The sequence below is a fragment of the Tachyglossus aculeatus genome, chromosome X4 (genome assembly GCF_015852505.1).
Source record: "Tachyglossus aculeatus isolate mTacAcu1 chromosome X4, mTacAcu1.pri, whole genome shotgun sequence".
NCBI lineage: Eukaryota > Metazoa > Chordata > Mammalia > Monotremata > Tachyglossidae > Tachyglossus > Tachyglossus aculeatus.
This window is the reverse complement of record NC_052098.1, coordinates 14,674,629-14,693,948: the sequence shown is the minus strand read 5'-3', so window position 1 is coordinate 14,693,948 and position 19,320 is coordinate 14,674,629. Positions and strand designations below refer to the sequence as shown.

General features: G+C 43.7%; 1 protein-coding gene and 1 non-coding gene across 2 annotated transcripts in view; both read right to left on the bottom strand.

Moving 5' to 3' along the window:
• The window catches only part of DOCK8 (dedicator of cytokinesis 8), a 205,733-nt gene that overhangs the window by 70,185 nt on the left and 116,228 nt on the right, over positions 1-19,320 (bottom strand). Inside the window, exons 15-20 of the mRNA XM_038769505.1 lie at positions 11,165-11,276; positions 9,415-9,485; positions 6,882-7,020; positions 5,881-5,982; positions 2,562-2,657; positions 24-258 (exon numbers count right to left, since the gene is read on the bottom strand). Coding sequence (XP_038625433.1) covers positions 24-258; positions 2,562-2,657; positions 5,881-5,982; positions 6,882-7,020; positions 9,415-9,485; positions 11,165-11,276 — 755 coding nt within the window. The remainder of the gene's footprint in view (positions 1-23; positions 259-2,561; positions 2,658-5,880; positions 5,983-6,881; positions 7,021-9,414; positions 9,486-11,164; positions 11,277-19,320) is intronic.
• LOC119948314 lies at positions 17,545-17,682 on the bottom strand. The gene has a single exon (XR_005456720.1). It is a non-coding gene; the product is annotated as a small nucleolar RNA SNORA7 (small nucleolar RNA).

Sequence of the window (19,320 nt, the reverse complement as noted above, 5' to 3'; positions counted from 1 at the left end):
GACAGATTAAGAACACTGAATACCTGTTTGCCCTGCAATGATCATGGGCTGCACTGAGAGCTGAAATAGCTTGTCCAGCACCAGATGCAGAAAGAGTACCAGGGGTTCAAGGCAGGAGGAGTTCAGGCAGATTATGCTGAGCTTCAACTCATGCTCCAGGGTAGCTTCTGTGATCTTATGATCCAGCACTCGGATGGGAAATGTGACTTGGTTTTCCAGAGAGTGGCACAGAGTGAAGAACTTTTCTAGGTGATTTTCCTGAGAAGATGAAAAGGGTCACTCTTATGACATTGGAAAGTTATTCTACATATTGCACCTGCCCTTCCTAGGGAGACAAGTGACCGGATGCTAATAAAACATTATTGCAGTGTACTCTGATGGTGGAAAATAGGACCACACACCCCAAAATCTGCATCTGCGGGAGCACAATTTGATTCCCTATACCTGAAAGAAGTATAATGACTTCTACTTGCAAAGTTTTTTTTACGAGAAATGGCAGATGTCATTTCGACTTCAAAGCTCTCCATCACTTCACTCCCTCCTACCTCACCTCCCTTCTCTCCTTCTACAGCCCAGCCCGCACATTCCGCTCCTCTGCCACTAAGTTCCTCACTGGGCCTCGTTGTTGCCTGTCCCGCTGTCGACCCCTGGCCCACATCCTACCCCCGGCCTGGAATGCTCTCCCTCCACACATCTGCCAAACTAGCTCTCTTCCTCCCTTCAAAGCCCTTCTGAGAGGTCACCTCCTCCAGGAAGCCTTCACAGACTGAACCCCTACTTTTCCTCTGCTCCTCCTCCCCTCCCCAATGCCGCCACTCCCTCCCTCTGCCCTACCCCCTTCTCCTCCCCACAGCACTGGTGTATATTTGTACATATTTATTATTCTATTTTATTAATGATGTGCATATAGCTATAATTCTATTTATATATTCTGATGGCATTGACACCTGTCTACTTGTTTCGTTTTGTTGTCTGTCTCCCCCTTCTAGATTGTGAGCCCGTTGTTAGGGAGGTACCATCTCTGTATGTTGCCGATTTGTACTTTCCAAGTGCTTAGTACAGTGCTCTGCACACAGTAAGCGCTCAATAAATACAACTGAATGAAAGATGTTGTGTTGCTTCCATCAGCATTTTCAGATTTTCAAGGACTTTACATTATAAAAAAAGGTAGAGAGCTTAGTAGTAGTAATGATATTTACTGAGTACCCACTGGGTACCATGCATTAAACTAAGCAACTTGGAAAAGTTCAACAGAAGCCTGAGTCACACTCCTTGCCCAAAAGGATCGTACACTCTCACAGGGGAGACAAACACAGGAGTATTTACAGATATGGGAACAAGAATAAATTATTGACAGTACAATTGATTAGACATTTATGCACTGAGAGGAAGGTAAAAAAATAAATACATAAGTGCTAGCAGTGGCTACTGGGTTGATATGATTTGGAAGATGGAAATTAATTGGGAAAAGGCACATTGGAGGGGGTGAGATTTTAGGAAGGCTTTGAACATGGGGTGAGCTGTAATTGGTCAGATCTGGTGGAGGATGTAGTTCCAATCTGGGGGAATGACATAGGTAAGAAGATGGAGGCAGGAGTCTCAAGAGTGAAGTACAGTCAGAAGATGAGCCTTGGAAGGATCTAAGAGAGTTATATGGGAAATAGTGGGAGAAGAGAGCTGATACGTAGGATGGGGTAAGTTGGTGGAGAGTCTTAGAAACCAAACTATTTATTGTACCTCGATTGTCTATCTCACCATCAACCCCTTGCCCACATCCTCCCTCTGGCCTGGAACTCCCTCCCTCTTCATATCCAACAGCCCACCACTCTTCTGCCCTTTATAGCCTTACTAAAATCATATTTCCTTCAAGAGGCCTTCCCTAAGTCCTCATTTCCCCTACTCCATCTCCCTTCTGTGATGCCCATCCACTCGGATTTGTACCCTTTATGCACTTGATATTCACTCCACCCTCAGTCCCACAGCACTTATATACATATGCATAATTTATTTTATTGTCTGTCTCCCAGTCTAGACTCTAAGTTCCTTGTGGGCAGGAACATGTCTACCAACTCCGTTGTGCTGTACTCTCCCAAGTGCTTAGTACAGTGCTTTGCACACAGTGAGTTCTCAATAAATATGATTGATTCAATTTATTTCCTAACTTATACGAAGTTTCCAGCAAGCAGAATTTCCAGTCATAATAATAATTATGGTATTTGTTAAGTGCTTACTATGAGTCAATCGCTGTTTCTAAGCACTGGGGTAGATACAAGGTGATCAGGTTGGACACAGTGCCTGTCCCATATGGGGCTCATAGTCTTAATCCCCATTTTACAGATGAGGTAACTGAGGCACAGAGGATTTAAGTGACTTGCCCAAGGTCCCACAGTAGACAAATGACTGAGCGGAATTAGAATCCATGTCCTCTGACTCCCAAGCTCAACTTCTTGCCACTAAGCTATGCTGCTTCTCCTTTATTACAATTACAGTTACTTTAAAAATTTGTATTAGCTTCATTGTGTCCTTGCTCTCAAACAAAGGATTTTCTTTATGCCCCTTACCTGGGTGTGAACAGATGATACAGCCTGCAGTTCAATGTTAAATACCCCCTTGTGTCCATCAGCCCATTTAATGGGGGGATTCTGGGAAGGGATTTTCTGTGTTAAAGGTAAAAAAAACAGTGATCAGCAATCCAGTTCCTACATCTCTTAAATAACAAGAAAATTGAAATAACTTATATGTAAATGTAAAGATCTTTTAAAATCAACATTAAAAAGTCTGAATTTCAATATCATATTTATACAAAAACCACACATGACTGAATAAAACACACAAAAAGTTTTCAACAAAGAAAAAAACCAGAAATTAAAACAGGGTGCATGTCTGGGAAAGCCCTTTTCATTCATTCATTCATTCAATCGCATTTATTAAGCTCTTACTGTTTGCACAGCACTGTACTAAGCACTTGAGAAAGTACAATACAACAATAAACAGTGACATTCCGTGCCCAAAACAAGCTCACAGTCTAGAGCGGGGGAGACAGATATCAATACAAATAAAAAACTATAAAACTCTACCTCAGGGTCATAAATCCATCAATCAAACAATGATGTTTATTGAGCACTTAATGTGTGCAGAGCACTCTATTACGATTAGCAAAGGCATGTCTTTCAGTACCTCATAGGATTAGTAGTCCTGGTAGTAGTAGTAGTACTAGTAGTGTTTGGGAAGTATGAAACAAAGAAATGACACATTTGTGCCCACATGGAGCTTACACACTAACCAGTTAGTGAGATGACATGAGAATGGAAAGGCAAAGGGCCAGGTGAATTGTACCCTGCCTTCCTAGTCCCAAAGGCTAGCTGGATTTTGGTCCCAGAAGGTGTGTGTGAGGGGGGCATAGGTTCCAACCAGAAAGGGTTGGAGGGGGCAGCCCATGGTGGAAAGGTCAGTCCAGACTGAATCAATCAATCAATCAATGGTATTTCTTGAGCACTTACTATGTGCAGAGCACTGTATTAAGCACTCGGGAGAGTACAACAGAATTAGCAGACGTGTTCCCCACCCATAAGGAGCTCAACGTGGTTTAGTGGAAAGAGCACGGCCTTGGGAGTCAGAGGACGTGGGTTCTAATCCCAGCTCTGCCATTTGTCTGCTGTGTGACCTTGGGCAAGCCACTTAACTTCTCTGTGTCTCAGTTGCCTCATCTGCAAAATGAGGATTAAGACTGTGAGCCCCATGTGGGACAACCTAATTACCTTCTATTTACCCCAGCTCTTAGAACAGTGCTTGGCACATAGTGAGCGCTTAAAAAATACTATCATTATTATTATTATTTAGAGAAAGAGGCCTATGGAGGTCATGGCCAGTTCTGGACCACTCCTTGTCCGAGTATCCTAGGAGATCTGAACGGTGATGATCTACTGCTGCGCCTTTTGGGATTCCGGATGGGCGCGACCCCCCTGGATCTACCTGGGCTGGACTCATCTTGCCAGGGCTGGAGCTTTGGCCCCCTGAATTCAGAAGCAGCGTGGCTCCGTGGAAAAAGCCCGGGCTTGGGAGTCAGAGGTCAGGGGTTCAAATCCCGGCTTCACCACTTGTCAGCTGTGTGACTTTGGGCAAGTCACTTAACTTCTCTGTGCCTCAGTTACCTCATCTGGAAAATGGGGATTAAGACTGTGAGCCCCATGTGGGACAACCTGATCACCTTGTATCCTCCCCAGTGCTTAGAACAGTGCTTTGCACATAGTAAGTGCTTAACAAATGCCATCATTATTATTATTATTATCCTGTTTGGGGCCACACAGGGACCATACAGAAGCAGCGTGGCTTAGTGGAAAGAGCCCAGGCTTGGGAGTCAGAGGTTGTGGGTTCTAATCCAGCTCTGCCACTTGTCTGCTGTGTGACCTTGGGCAAACCACTTAACTTCTCTGGGCCTCAGTTACCTCATCTGTAAAATGGGGATTAAGACTGGGGATTAAACCCTACATGGGACAACCTGCTTACCTTGTATCTTCCCCAGTGCTTAGAACAGTGCTTGGCACATAGTAGGTGCTTAACAAATACCATCACTCTTATTACAGTTGGGAATTTCTTTTTACACCTTATCCTGAATGGGGCAGGCCTATCCTAAGCACTGAGTATGGTGCTCTGCACACAGTAAGTGTTCAATAAATACAGTTGACTGATTCCGGCACACACAGTACAGCCAAATCCACTTTCCCTGGGTTTATCGATCACCATCATTTTAGGAACTCCAACGGAATCAGTGTTCACCATTCACTAGCAGAATGTTAATTTCCACAAAGCTTTCATGATTTTTCCAACAAAATGTGCATTCAGACTTTTATTTGAATAAATTGCAGACTCACTTCTACTAAGTGGGTCTGGTTAAGAGCCTGTATTATTACCTCTATTTTGCAGTGGAAAAAATTCTGGCTCAGCAAGGTTAAACGATTTGCTCAAACAAGTCAGTGGCAGAATCAGGCATGGGACCCAGATCTCCTGATTTTTAACCACGTGCTATGTACACTTAACCTTGCTCCCTTCCCATCCCACCCAGCTTGCAAACAGTTTTCCAGAAGTTAGAATATTACCTAGCAATAGCCCTGCTCCATCCCAGACATTGGCTTTTGCAGAGAATTCTAGATTTAAATAGTGTGATCCTCCAGCATTCTCATCCATCTGATCACAGGATCTGACCATGTTACAGTGTGCAGAGCACTGTACTAAGCGCTTGGGAGAGTACAAAACAAAAGAGTAGGTATAGTTCCCTGCCCACAGGAGCTTAGAAACTACTCAGGCTTTTTTGTTCCCATTTATCAAATGTGAGAGAAGTTTTAAACATACATTCTGTCTCTCACACACATGCACAAACACACAGATGGTAATTTTCTCTAAAGTGTGGCTTGCAAGTTGTTAGTGCTCAGGCAGGCAAGGGTTTTCAATATCCTTATTGCCCTCTCCTATTCCCTCTCATTCTTTCTCTGACTCTGTGTCTCTCCTCTTTGCCACACACTTCTGGTGAAAGATACCTGGATTCGTTGATCGTAGACAGATAATAAAGTCAATATGGGATAAACAAAAGGGCAGAAATGATAAATATTAAACAGAAAAGTTGTCCATGAACAGTATGCACAACCTATGAAAGTGATGATGGCTGATTATAGGCAAATTTTATGCAAAAACACATGACCCATGGGTGCAACCCATTGTGGGAATCCTAGTGAAGATCACTGTTGAGTGGGACCCTGTGAAGGCAAGTAGAGGTATATTTCTTCACTATGAAAGGAGACAAAATCAAGGTCCTACAGAGATGATCAATGACTTGCTCATTGTGAGGAGAAATAGCTTCTCCTGCAGGACACATTTGCCTATTACCTCTGGAGAATGCATCGAGTAGTTGGGTGGCAGTTTATCTAAGGCCACAGGAAGACAGAAAGGTCCAATTTGGAGACGCTCATTTAAGAGAATTGGCAGCCACTGAAACAGACAAGGAAAAGAATAAAGTGATATTTATTACGGCATATTATTCTGGCTATTTGTCTAACTCACAGTAATCAAATGCAACTGAACAATGATTGGATATTGACCATAGCCCTTTTGTACAGTAATTTCTGCCAAGCCCCTCTGCATTTTAAATTTTCTGATTGCTTTAGTAATGATACTGCCAATGGTCCTGGAACGGCGACTGCTCACTGGCAAGTCACTCTGTCTGCAGAACCCAAGCTACAGAGGTTTTCATTATTGGCAATTATTTAACCAGATTATTCATGATGTTTCTTTTTAAATCACCTTCTGTTAAAATCCCATTTTATTCTTGGAGAAAGAGATTCTTTACATCATAGGTGTTCATTTTTTATCAGAGTGTAGGGGCAAGAAGGGGTGGGCATTTTTTACTTTGTGTGTGTGTTGGGGGGGATGACTTTTGGGAAAGGACAGGCCAGAAAGCCATCATTTTGGGTCTTTTCAGCCTTGACTGGACAGTCTTGGGTCCTGTCAGATTCCTGGGGTGAGCCAATCTTTAGTCCACCTCAAACAGCTGTGGGGGCCATTGCCGCCATCACCTCCATGGAGTAAGCACCTATGTTTTAAATGAAGCACCCATGCTTAAACTCTGGAATTATGGGCTAAACCTGGATGCCGCTGTTAAGGATTATTTCTAAATTTCCATATCAATCTTTGGTGTATCAATCCTACACTCCAAAAATGTGTAAAACTGCTATGTCAGTATCTGCCACTGGTGCTGATCTTAATATGGGGTTAATGTATTTTGCTACTTTGACAGGGCAAAGTGGAAAAAAGATAGATTGTTTATCTCCACTGGGACCTTGAAAGCACCAGCAATTTAGGGATTAACCATTAAGTGAGAAACAACTTACTGAATACCCCAAGATGGTTTCAACACAAGCTCCTTGCTTCTGCTGGCAACTGATATGATAAAATGTGAACAGTAGATGGTGATTGACTGTGAGTTTAGCTGGGAGTTTAATTTTCACTTCTTCATAAAAGTCTGGAGACCTGTTTAAAAGCATAAACAGAATTTCAAGTATGAAATCAACGGAAATCACTTTCCTCCTTCTGAAGAATATCTTCAAGGACCCCTCCCCATTTCACATTTGTCACTTGCCTTTACTCCATTCTGTTCCCACTCAGACTTTTAGATTCTACTAACTCTGTTGTACTGTACTCATCTAAGTGCTTAGTCTAGTACTCTGCCCACAATAAATACCATCTTGCATAGTCTAATGCATCACCTGGCTGTAGACAGGTTAGCATCCAGAGTAAAGTGCAGTAAAAATAAAGTTACACCAGAATTAAGTTAATGAGAGGGAATGAGAAGCAGCATGACCTAGTAGAAAGAACACAGGCCTGGGAATCAGAGGACCTAGATTCTAATCCCAGCTCCACCACTTGTCTGCTGTGTGACCTTGGACAAGTCATTTAACTTCTCTGTGCCTCACCTTACCTCATCTGTAAAATGGGGATTAAGACTGTGAGCCCTAGGTGGGACGGGGACTGTGTCCAACTCGATTATCTTGTATGTACCCCAGTGCTTAGTACAGTGCCTGGTATATCTGCTTAACAAGTACCATAAAAAAACAAACCCTGTATCTCCCTTAATGTTTGATATATCAGGGAAGTCATTAAGCCTTAGGTTCCCAATGTAAAATGGATCGAACACTATTTGAAAAAAAATAGGTTTGGAACCAAAAGTGCAAAGCATTATTAATGATCATTCTTCACTAATTATGTTTCCAATCAGTAACCATTTCAAATAGCCAGGAGGGGTTTACCTGAAGAACTGTTAGGGGACTAGAACAGAGACCTGGTTCCCAATCTAGCTCCAACCCTGACTCCCTGTGCAAGCCTGGGTAAGTTATGAAACCTTTTCTACTCTCCAGTTTACCTTGCCTGACTCATGAAGGAGGCAGGAAGATGAAAGGAGAAGGAAGGAAAGGCAATGGGAGGACTTAGAGCTTTGCGGATGAAGGTGTTAAGTTAAACGATTTGCCCAGAGGTTTTCTAGGGTGCTGGGATGAGGGAGACAGCATGCTTTGTCAGTTAAGTGCTGGTCTGGAGATTCTGGACTCGGCTGTATCAGAGACGTAAGGAAAATGACTCCCTTTGAGATTGACAGATGACAGCTACAGATATGTAATAATAATGATGATATTTGTGACGCACTTACTATGTGCCAAGCACTGTTCTAAGCACTGGGGTAGATACAAGGTGATCAGATTGTCCCACGAGGGGCTCACAGTCTTAATCCTCATTTTACAGATGTGGGAACTGAGGCACAGTAAAGTGACCTTGGGGTTACACAGCAGACAAGTGGCGGAGCCGGGATTAGAACCCATGTCCTCTGACTCCCAAGCCCGGGCTCTTTCCACTAAGCCATGCTGCTTCTCTAAGATGGATAACTCATTTTCTGTTTCATAGTAGCAATTTTGAGGAACAGAATGAGGAATATTTTGAAAATACTTTTCATTTCAGAGCACTTCCATTAAACTGTAGGGGTTGGGGCCCTCTCACCCCAATATAGCCCAGGTTATGTGTGAGGCTGAAGCATAACAGTCTGCTTTTTATAGCTCTGGATTGTGTCCAATCTGTATATCTTGTATCTACTCCCAGAGCTTAATAATAATAATAATAATAATAATAATAATAATAATAATAATGGTATTTGTTAAGTGCTTACTATGTGTCAGGCACTGTACTAAGCGCTGAGGTGGATACAACAAAACCAAGTTGGACACGGTCCCTGTCCCATGTGGGGCTCGCAGTCGCAATCCTCATTTTACAGATAAGGTAACTGAGGCACAGAGAAGTGAAGTGACTTGCTCAAGGTCACACAGCAAACAAGTGGTAGAGCCTGGATTAGAAGCTATGACCTTCTGACACTCAGGCCTGTGCTCTATCCACTACACCATGTTGTGCCATGCTTAGTACAGTGCTTGGCACACAGTAAACACTTAACAGATAACATAATTCTTCTTCTTATTATTATTATCATCATCATAAGGGAAGAGAGAAAGGAATGACAGGGACTCCCTTGCTCAAATATCCACCTGGAGATGGGGAGAGAAGGGAATTCTGGGTACTGGGAGTGGCTGGGTTTTCTTTCCCTCAGCTCCTCTCAGCGCCCAAGATTCCTTAATTATGACAAAAAAAAGACCTATGAGGAACCAGCATTACAGAATATCAATTATTATTACTGTGAGCTTTATAATAGAGTCCCGCTATATTTTGTTCTTGAACACTTTCTTAACAATTTCAGGGAATGAAAACAAGAATGAGCAACTCCCACATGGAAATATCATGAAGCAGGTCAGCACAAATCACTAAATTTTAAAGCCTGATAGGAATCCCACCTATTCCTGAGACCACACAAATATGTCTAAGCACACCTACTTGTTATGGTATGTGACGGCTGTGTACACTTCTTGCAGAAATTCTGGCCCACTTGATTTTCCAAAGATGACCTGCCCACAAAAGAAAGAACATTTGATAGGTGTGAAATAGCATGAACTTTTCATAAACTCAACCACTAATTTGATGAGAACAACACTGGAGGTTTACCATATGACAATGAGCACCACCCATGAAGTGAGGTGGTTTCTTCCAAGCCACCCACTGATTGACTCCGAGACTTTAAGAACTTTTAACTATAACATGGAAAAAGTGTAATGGAGTAGAGAGAACAGGATTCTAAAATTTTGGACTTGGAAGGAATCTCGAGACCTTCTCTCTCTCTGGCTCTAGGCAAGCCAATAGACTCACTTATCCATTCATTCATTCCATCATATTTATTGAGCACTTACTGTGTGCAGAGTACTGTACTAAGTGTTTGGGAGAGTACAGTACAACTATAAACAGTCACATTCCCTGCCCACAACAACTTACAGTCGGGGCCAGGGTGGGCGGGTGGGGACAGATATCAGGGACAGACATCAGTACAAATAAATAAATAAAATGATAGAGGTATACATAAATGCTGCGGGGCTGGGAGGGGGGAAGAGCAAAGGGAGCAAATCAGAGTGATGCATAAGGGAGTGAGAGATGAGGAAAAGTGGAGCTTAGTCTGGGAAGGCTTTGTGGAGGAGATGTGCCTTCACTAAGGCTTTGAAGGGTAGGAGGAGAGTAATCGTCTGTCAGATTTGAGGAGGAAGGGTGTTCCAGGGAGGCAGGGGGGAGAGTAATTGTCTGTGGGATTTGAGGAGGGAGGGCGTTCCAGGCCAGAGGCAGGACACTGGGCTAGGGGTCGGCGCCAAGACAGGCGAGACCGAAGTACGGTGAGAAGGTTAGCATTGAAGGAGCGAATGCCTAAAACCATCCAAGCCAGATTCCAAAAAGGCATCTTCTGATCGATGCAGACCTGTTTCATGAAAGGGGCATTCAACTCAGGGTTCCTTCCCACAGTGTTGGATCTGGGTCCTGGGGCGAGAGCCGGTCGATGCCCAGGTCACTGCTATTTTTCAGGGAAGGAGGTAGGGGAAATGAAGGAGTGCTCTGCCTGGCTGGATGCTGCCTCCTGGAGATTCCTGGAAACCCAATCACCCCTGAAAAAAGGTACTTTGGGTTGCTCTGCCTTCATTTTCAGGGTGGAGTTGGGCAGGACCCAGAAGTGGGCCATAAGTGGTTAATTTTCATTTGCAAAGTGGTCTCTGGAGGTACTCTAATCTGTCCCATGATCCTGTGCAAGTATGGAGAAGAATACTTGACACTTCTCTGACAAAGCTGCTGTGATGATTAATGAGACACAGTTCTGCCGCTCTGGGTGTCTCTGAGGCAGGAGTTGTAATAATATGAGCCACAGCACTTTGTCATTACCAGCCTGTAATGTGACTTAGGGCCTGATTGTGTGTGTACCACTGCCCTCTTCTGGGAAAAAGCACAGCAAATATGACACTCAAACAAGGACTTTCAGTCCAGGTCGGGCTTGGGCTACCCAACAAACAGTTCGACTGGAAGAAACTGCTGGGGTTGCAGGCCTCACTGGGTGATGTATTTGGCCCTGAATTTATTTCATGTTGTGAGGATAAAATGACATAGCGGACATGAAAGCAGTTTGGGAAAATAAAAGCACTCCACAAATTCCAGGTACTATCTAAAAATACGGTATCTGCCCTGATACAGAGAACACATTCACGGTCTACATTACCGGCAATGCACGATCTTCCCCACACATAAACTGTATCTTGATTGTAATGTTTCTTGCCGATGTCAGCTTGTTAGCAAAATTCAGTCGCTGCGGGTAGACATAGAGAAGATTTCTGGAGAAGTAAAAAGAGAAAGAGAATCGATTACCAAAAGGTGTCTAGAATTGGCTTCAAAAGGAGCAAGTCTCCAGGGTATCACCAATTTTCCCTCATCTCAATTTCCCCTTTTCCTTGGGAAACGCTATACTAAAGCTGACCCTGGATGGGAGCCAACTTTCTAGATGTAAAAAGTTCATCATCTTTTTCCTAAGGTAATTTTTCATCAGGGTCCCATTTCTATTTTTGCGCACTTTTTCCTTGGTGATAAAGTTAACTAGTTTTTTTCTGATCCCAATGAAAATCCCTGGGCAATACTTGAAATCTCATTTACTCTATCATCAAGCAGAGAGCTACCATTGATTACATTTGTTTCAATCAATGGAATTTACTGAGTGCTTACTGTGTGGAGAGCACTCAACTGAGCACTTGGGAGTATTACAAGCTTCCCGGCTTTAAGGTGGACATAGCTTCCTTTCTTCAGACACCTTCACCTCCTTTTCCCCAGGCAATGGCACCTTGCACTAGACTAGTTGCCCCATGACTTGCATCCCTCTAGAGAGTTTTCTACTTCAACCTCCCTGCTCTGCCTATCTGGCGGGGTGCAGTGGGAGGGGGGTAGAGCCTATAAAAATAGCTGATGTGGGTATGAATACAGTGGTCCAGGGTGAGTGCAAATGCTCTACCGACAGGCAGGTGAAGGCTCGGAACAGGCGGACCCCTCACTGGGAAATCCTCAGAGGTCTGCCCCCCCCCCCCTCCCCCGCCCCAGACCGTAAGCTCATTGTGGCCAGGGGATGTGTCTGTTTACTGTTATATTGTACTCTCCCAAGCACTTAGTACAGTGCACTAATAGGGGCAGAAATAGACTGAGGGGGTTTGAGACAAGTGGTGATGATGGATGGGCTCTGAGGTAATGTTGGGGAGAGTCCAGGATGGCCACAAGGAGGGTGGGTGGTGGTGCCTCAGGGATGAAAATTCAGTTTGTCATTTCAAAAACAGTTTTGGGGTTGGAAAAAAAGTGAGTGAAATGCTATGAGGAGAAAGTCTGGGGTGGAAGTGGCTTAGGGGTCCCTAAGGTGAATGAGAATGCTATTGGACTCCTAAGATAAAGTTGGGGAAGGGGCCTGGTGAATGGGAAATGACCACGGAATTTTAAGGACACTTGCAAATGGACTGTGGCACAATTTCACTTACTAGTTTTTTTTTGGGTGAAGGACTTTCATTTTTGAACTTTTCTTTGGTGCTCTAAAAGGAGTAAGCACTCAATAAATATTATTGATTGATTTTCGATGCTGACAAAGTTGTCTTCTCACTTTTAAGAACCGACAACGTCAATAGGGTGATTTCACATAATAATAATAATAATGATGACATTTATTAAGCACTTACTATGTGCAAAGCACCTTTCTAAGCGCTGGGGAGGTTACAAGGTGATAAGGTTGTCCCACGGGGGACTCACAGTCTTAATCCCCATTTTACAGATGAAGTAAGTGAGGCATAGAGAAGTTAAGTGACTTGCCCAAAGTCACACAGCTGACAAGTGGAGGAGCCGGGATTAGAACCCATGACCGCTGACTCCCAAGCCCGGGCTCTTTCCACTGAGCCATGCTGCTTCTCTCATTTCTGCTTCACATCCATTTGAGGGGCTGCTATCACCCCTCAACCAATCAATTAATAGTATTTATTGAGCAAGCTGTGGAGAGTTCTGTATTAACCACTTGAAAGAGTACTATTGTGAAGAGTAATCAGTTGTTAATAGACACGGTCCCTGTCCTCAAGGAGTTAACAATCCAGCAAAGGTGGCAGACAGTAAAACAGATTACAAGAGGAAGCAATAGAGTATAAAGATATGTATGTAAGTGCTATGTGGGTTGTCAATAAATACTCTTGATTGAATGATTGGTGGGGGTGAGTGCCCAAATGCTTAGGTGATGCTGAAGTGGCAGCCTGGGGGAAATAGAAGCAGCATGGCCTAGTGAATAGAGAACGGGCCTGAGAGTCAGAAGGATTTGGGTTCTAATCCGGGCTCCGCCATGTACCTGCTGTGTGACCTTGGGCAAGTCACTTCACTTCTCTGTGTCTCAGTTACCTCATCTGACCAATGGGGATTAAGACTGTGAGCCCTACAGGGGAGAGGGACTGCGTTCAACCTCATTAATTTCTATCCAGCATTTAGTACAGTGCCTTGCACATAGTAAGCACTTAAATACCATAAACGAATAGGGTGGGGAGGTGAAAGATCAATAGGAGAAAACCTCCTCGAGGAGATGTGATTTCAAAAGGGCCTTGAAGAGGGAGAGAGTAGTTGTCTGCTGTATGTTCATTCATTCATTCAATCGTATTTATTGAGCCCTTACTGTGTGCAGAGCACTGTACTAAGTGCTTGGGAAGTACAAGTTGGCAACATATAGAGATGGTCCCTACCCAACAGTGGGCTCACAGTCTAGAAGGGGGAGACAGAGAACAAAACATATTAACAAAATAAAATAAATAGAATAAATATGCACAAATAAAATAAATAAATAGAGTAATAAATTCGTACAAACATAAATACATATTTACAGGTGCTGTGGGGAGGGGAAGGAGGTAAGGCGGGGGGGATGGGGAGGGGGAGGAGGGCGAGAGGAAGGAGGGGGCTCAGTCTGGGAAGGCCTCCAAGGGGGAAGGAGTACCGGGAAGTAATGGAGAGCATAATGAAGAGTTTGATGGCGATTGGGGGGAGAAGGAGGCACGGTGAGTAGGTTGGCTTGAGAAGAATGAAGTGTGAGGCTGCAGTGTAGTAGGAGAAGAAGGAGAATAAAGAGGGGCAACAGAAGTGTCAAGAGCTTCTGCTTCAGGTGGAGACGGTGGAGTCAGAATTAGAACCTAGGTCCTTCTGATTGCCAGGCCTGCACTCTATCCACTAAGCCACCCGGCTTCTTCGGTTTTTAATTTGGCTAAAAAAAAAATTAACCAATGCTCTATTAATAATACTCTTGGTATTTTTTTCCTACCCGAATAGGCTATTGCAAATGGGTAGGCCTGACTGTAGAATGTTTAAAAAGATCATGAAACAAAGGAGAAAAAAATAAAAAAATGGTGGTAGGTCCAGAAAATAACAAATGCAACAGTGTAGCAAATGGCAAGATCGATGAAAGATGCTGGCTGCACTTTGGTCTTTGCAGTAAACACTCTTGTACACAGATAAAATCTCACCATCGGTACGGTCCAAATGTCCAGAGAGATAAACCAGTTTATGTAGGAAAATAAACAGAAGAAACTAGTACTCTTCCATGCATAAAAACAAACTTTAAGAGGGAACATGATTGAGGTGTACAAATTCATGAAGGTTTGCACCGGGCTGTTCCCCAGATGCCTCACCACTACCATTGCCACCTTACATCCCGTACTGAATAGCAATAGACAAGACAGGAACACAAACATTCTGGTCATGAAATGTCCTCAGCTACCAACACTGAAGCCATAGTCAAGCAATGCTCATCACAATACATCATAGTTGAGGGGGATATACGAGAAGCTTGTCCCATCATTCAGTCTTGTGTATCACAATGTGTAACAGGATATCTGGCATTCATCAGCACCTTTTAACATGTTCCTACTTGAGCCCAAACTGCAGGCACTCAAAAATCCTTCCACAGATTCACCTCTAACCCCTCAGTTTCTTCTATAAACTGCTATACTTGAGAAGTTACCAGAAGTTAGGGAGTTAACCTGTGGAATTTGGAAATACTTCTTTTGGCTGCCCAGAATCTTTTTTCTGTCCAAGTGGTTAATTTGGAAACTTTTCCAAAAATAGGCCAGGAGCCCCCAAGGAGCCCCAGAATCCTTATAAAGTCATTATGCAAAAATCATTATGGTTCTTTCTAGCTTTTGCTTATTTTCTCTCCAGAGCAACTGAAAGCAGCTTGCTGCCAAACAAGCACGGAGAAAAACATGCAGGATTCACCCATTCCAGAGGAAACCAGTGGGCTTTCACTGGGACTTCAGCAGCTTGGAGCTGGAATCCAGGAACTGGTGAGCCACCACAAAGAACCAATAGACCACATCTTTCAGCAGCTAGACACTTTCAACTCCTCTCGAGCAGAGCTGCTAAAACGGTTCAACTTCCAGGACAGGCTGGAGACCAGGGGGAGAGCCAAATATCTTAAGAAAAAAGGTGAAGAACTCTACTAGCTTTCCACAGGCCTTCAGAATGAAAGATTGAGGAATGGTTTATTTAATCAGACAGCCAGGGGTGGTGGGGAGAGCACATGTATACTCTGAAGGGGTTGCTTGACATTGTGGTATGGAGACTAACATTCCAACTATGGTTTAATATGATCAGTATCAGTTGGAAAATAAGCCTCAGGTGGAAAGGCTCAAGAACCTGAGAGGATCAAGCTTGCAAAAGGAGGATTGAATGATACTCTTCAAGTCTGATATATTGTGTGTGGGTGTGTGTGGGTGTGACAACTGTTCCCTATTTTCCCTGAGGCCTGAATATGAAATAAAAGATTTGTGTTGCAGGAGGGATTTAGAGGCAGACATGGATGGAATCTCACATCAGGAAAGGTGGATATGCCACGATCCTGATGCTCTGGAGCAGAGAGGCAAAAGAATGGATCAAGCGTTTAGTACAGGGTTCTGCCAACAGTAAGCGCTCAATGAATACCATCGATTGATTATAGAACTAGTGCTTATGCAAAACCAGTTCCACTCTCTTGTCCTTTCCAGTCACATTCATGCAGGGGCTGCAACGAGCCAGTAGGCAGGCAGGGGTGTAGCCCATCAATCAATCAGTGGTATTTATTGAGCGCTTACTGTGACAGAGCACTGTACTAAGCACTTGTGAGCATACAATACAAACAGTTGGTAGACATGTTCCCTGCCCATAAGGAACTCACAGTCTAGAAGAGGAAACACTGGCCAGCTCAAACTGGGACTAAAACCCAGGTCTCCTGTCTCCCCATGGCAGGGCTCTTTCCACTAGCTCAACAGCAGAACTATTTAAAAACTTCCTGACCACTTGTTATCAAAGGGGGAGGAAAAATCTCAGGAGTATTTGTAATTAAAAGGTAGACATCCACTCTTTTAGGCTTGAGTACTTTAATGACTGAAGGGACTAGATGATTTCATTAAGCCATTTCCAGCTCTATTACTCTATGACCATAGATTTAATAAAGCATTTACTGCCTAGATTGGGCTCTCATTTGGGAATATCACCATTGGGCAAAAAATAAATGGGTTTTGTACAGCATTATATTTCCTACCTTGGGCCATGAATACTGGTTTCTTCATAGCCAACTGGGGATGTGTTACTGTATTATAATGAACTGAAACACATGTGCTTTGTTAGTGAAGTCTTGCTTAAGGAAATCTGTCAGCACTTCTGACCAAATATACTCTTGCCCCAACTATTTTGGCAGTTTCAAAATAGTTACTTCTGTCTCTATCAACCCTAGTCCTTTTTTGCATTCAAAAGGAGTCTCTTTTGCGTTCCAAAGAACTTGAGAAGCTCCTTACTGAAGTGGAAGACCAACTGAGTCATCAAGATACTATAATTCAAAGACTGAATGAGAAAGGTTAATGGGTCCTCTGTTGCTAGTACCTGTTTGTTCTGCTGTGCTTAGTACAGTGTCTGTCTCCCCACCTCTAGACTGCAAGCTCATTGTAGGCAGGGGATGTGTCTGTTTATTGTTGTATTGTACTCTCCCAAGTGCTGAGTACAGTAAGTGCTCAATAAATACAATTGAACGAATGACTATAATACATTAGAGTTGGCAGACATGATCCCTGCCCACCAGAAGCTTACAGTCGGCCCTGGCTCTATTTATACTCCTTTAACACTTACCACACACACACACACACACACACACACACACACCCTTTGCCCCCTCCACCAGCAAATGTTGTTATTGAGCAACAGACACTCACAGAACCAAAGGGAAATAAGTTAAAAGTAATACACTTCATACCAACCCAGCCAAATTGTGAGGATATCAAGGAGGCAGGAGGGAAAACTCTGTGAATGCCTACTTATTTACAAAGGTGGGAAAAGAGCACATGACCTTCAAGGCCAAGTCTTGTCTTGCCTTATGCTGTACAGTCATCTCTGACACATAGCGACGCCATGGACACATCTTTCCCAAAATACCCCACCTCCATTTGCAATCGTTCTGGTAGTGTATCCACAGAGTTTTCTTGTTAAAAATGCAGGAGACTGCGCCTTCCTCCGCGCAGTCAACTCGAGTCTCCGCCCTTGACTCTCTCCCATGCTGTTGCTGCCCAGCATAGGTGAGTTTTGAGTTGTAGCAGATTGCCTTCCACTTGCTAGCCACTGTCCCAGCTAGGAGTGGAATGGATACGCCTCTGCCTGACTCTCCCTCCTGTAGTCCAGACTGGTAGAGTACTGGGAACTCTCCAGGAGTGACCCTGAGAGGGGGCAAGGCTAAATAGTAAAGGATTATCTAGAGCCACTGTGCCAACATCAAACAAAAAATATTTTAAACCATGAGTCTTCTCTTTGGTGAGGTGTTTTTTTTTTTAATTTTGTGGAGTCTAGTTTGTTCAGGGGTTATCTTGATTTTGTTTGTACATACTAAAGTAATATCTCCTGGTTGCCAGTTAGTCACCTTGCTAGTTGTGAGGGAGGTTATATAGGGAAAGTAGAGTCTACAGGAAGGGCTCTGGTCTTATTACTGAGGTTGTTGTACAGTTACAATTCCCTGCGGGCTGGGCTACTGTTGCATTCATCTAGCGCTCAACAGAATCAGTCAAAACTGAAACAAAAAGGTCTTAAACAAGGGTTGTGAACCCTGAGACAGAAAGATTAACTGTCCCACAGGCCTGGGAATTCTCTCAGTCTCAGTCCCATTAAGTCATTCTCTGTCTAGGAACTTATCCTTGCTATGTCAGCCCTCAGGCTATTGTGAGAAAGATTTATCAGGTTTTTTAAAATCTGATTTTTCACTATTCTGAAACCAAAGAAAGCACTTAATTTAGACACAAACCAAACACCCAAATTTTCTTAAAAAATACTGCCCTCTTCCCTCATTTGAGTAAAATATAACAGAAATTATATTCTTTCCTATGCCATTTTAATTATTGGTCCCATCTGCCCAGGAGAAATCTCTTGTTTTTGTTCCAATTCTGCACAGTGCAAACTCAAATCTTGGCATCAAATAACACCTCTAGAGATTGCCTCAGATAAATAAAGGGGAGGCTTGCAGAGGCCACCGTGGGCCTAACGACAATCTATGATTAGGGCAATGCCCAGGCAGGATGACAGCAGCAGGATCTGGGGGAGTGGACTTGGGCAGGGGAAAAGAGGTAGCACATGCAACAACTATTGATCAGATGGAATCTTGCAGAAATGTGCAAACCCCTTCCCCCCATTGTTTTTTGGTGTGTGTGTGTGTATGTGTTTGTGCACGTGTGTGTGTGTGTGTGTGTGTGTGTGTATGTGGAGGGGGGATTCTGTTCAATCTGTAGCCAAAACTGCCAATGATTGCTGGATTGATTGAAAATCCCCTCCTCCCCTCTGCTGAATGAAAGACTGGCTGGGCCAGGGGAGGAAGTAAGGCAAGTTGGAAAGGCCCAGAATGCTGCACTGGTAAAACAAGAGATACCAAAGCAGACCCTATAGTATGAATCATTCATTCATTCATTTGTATTTATTGAGTGCTTACTGTGTGCAGAGCACTGTACTAAGCGCTTGGGAAGTACAAGTTGGCAACATATAGAGATGGTCCCTACCCAACAGCGGGCTCACAGTCTAGAAGAGGGAGACAGACAGCAGAACAAGACATATTAACAAAATAAAATAAATAGAATAAATATGTACAAATAGAATAAATAGAGTAATAAATACGTACAAACATATATACATGTACACAGGTGCTGTGGGGAGGGGAAGGAGGTAAGGTGGGGGGGATGGGGATGGGGAGGAGGGGGAGAAGAAGGAGGGGGCTCAGTCTGGGAAGGCCTCCTGGAGGAGGTGAGCTCTCAGAAGGGCTTTGAAGGGAGGAAGAGAGCTAGCTTGGCGGATGTGCGGAGGGAGGGCATTCCAGGACAGGGGGAG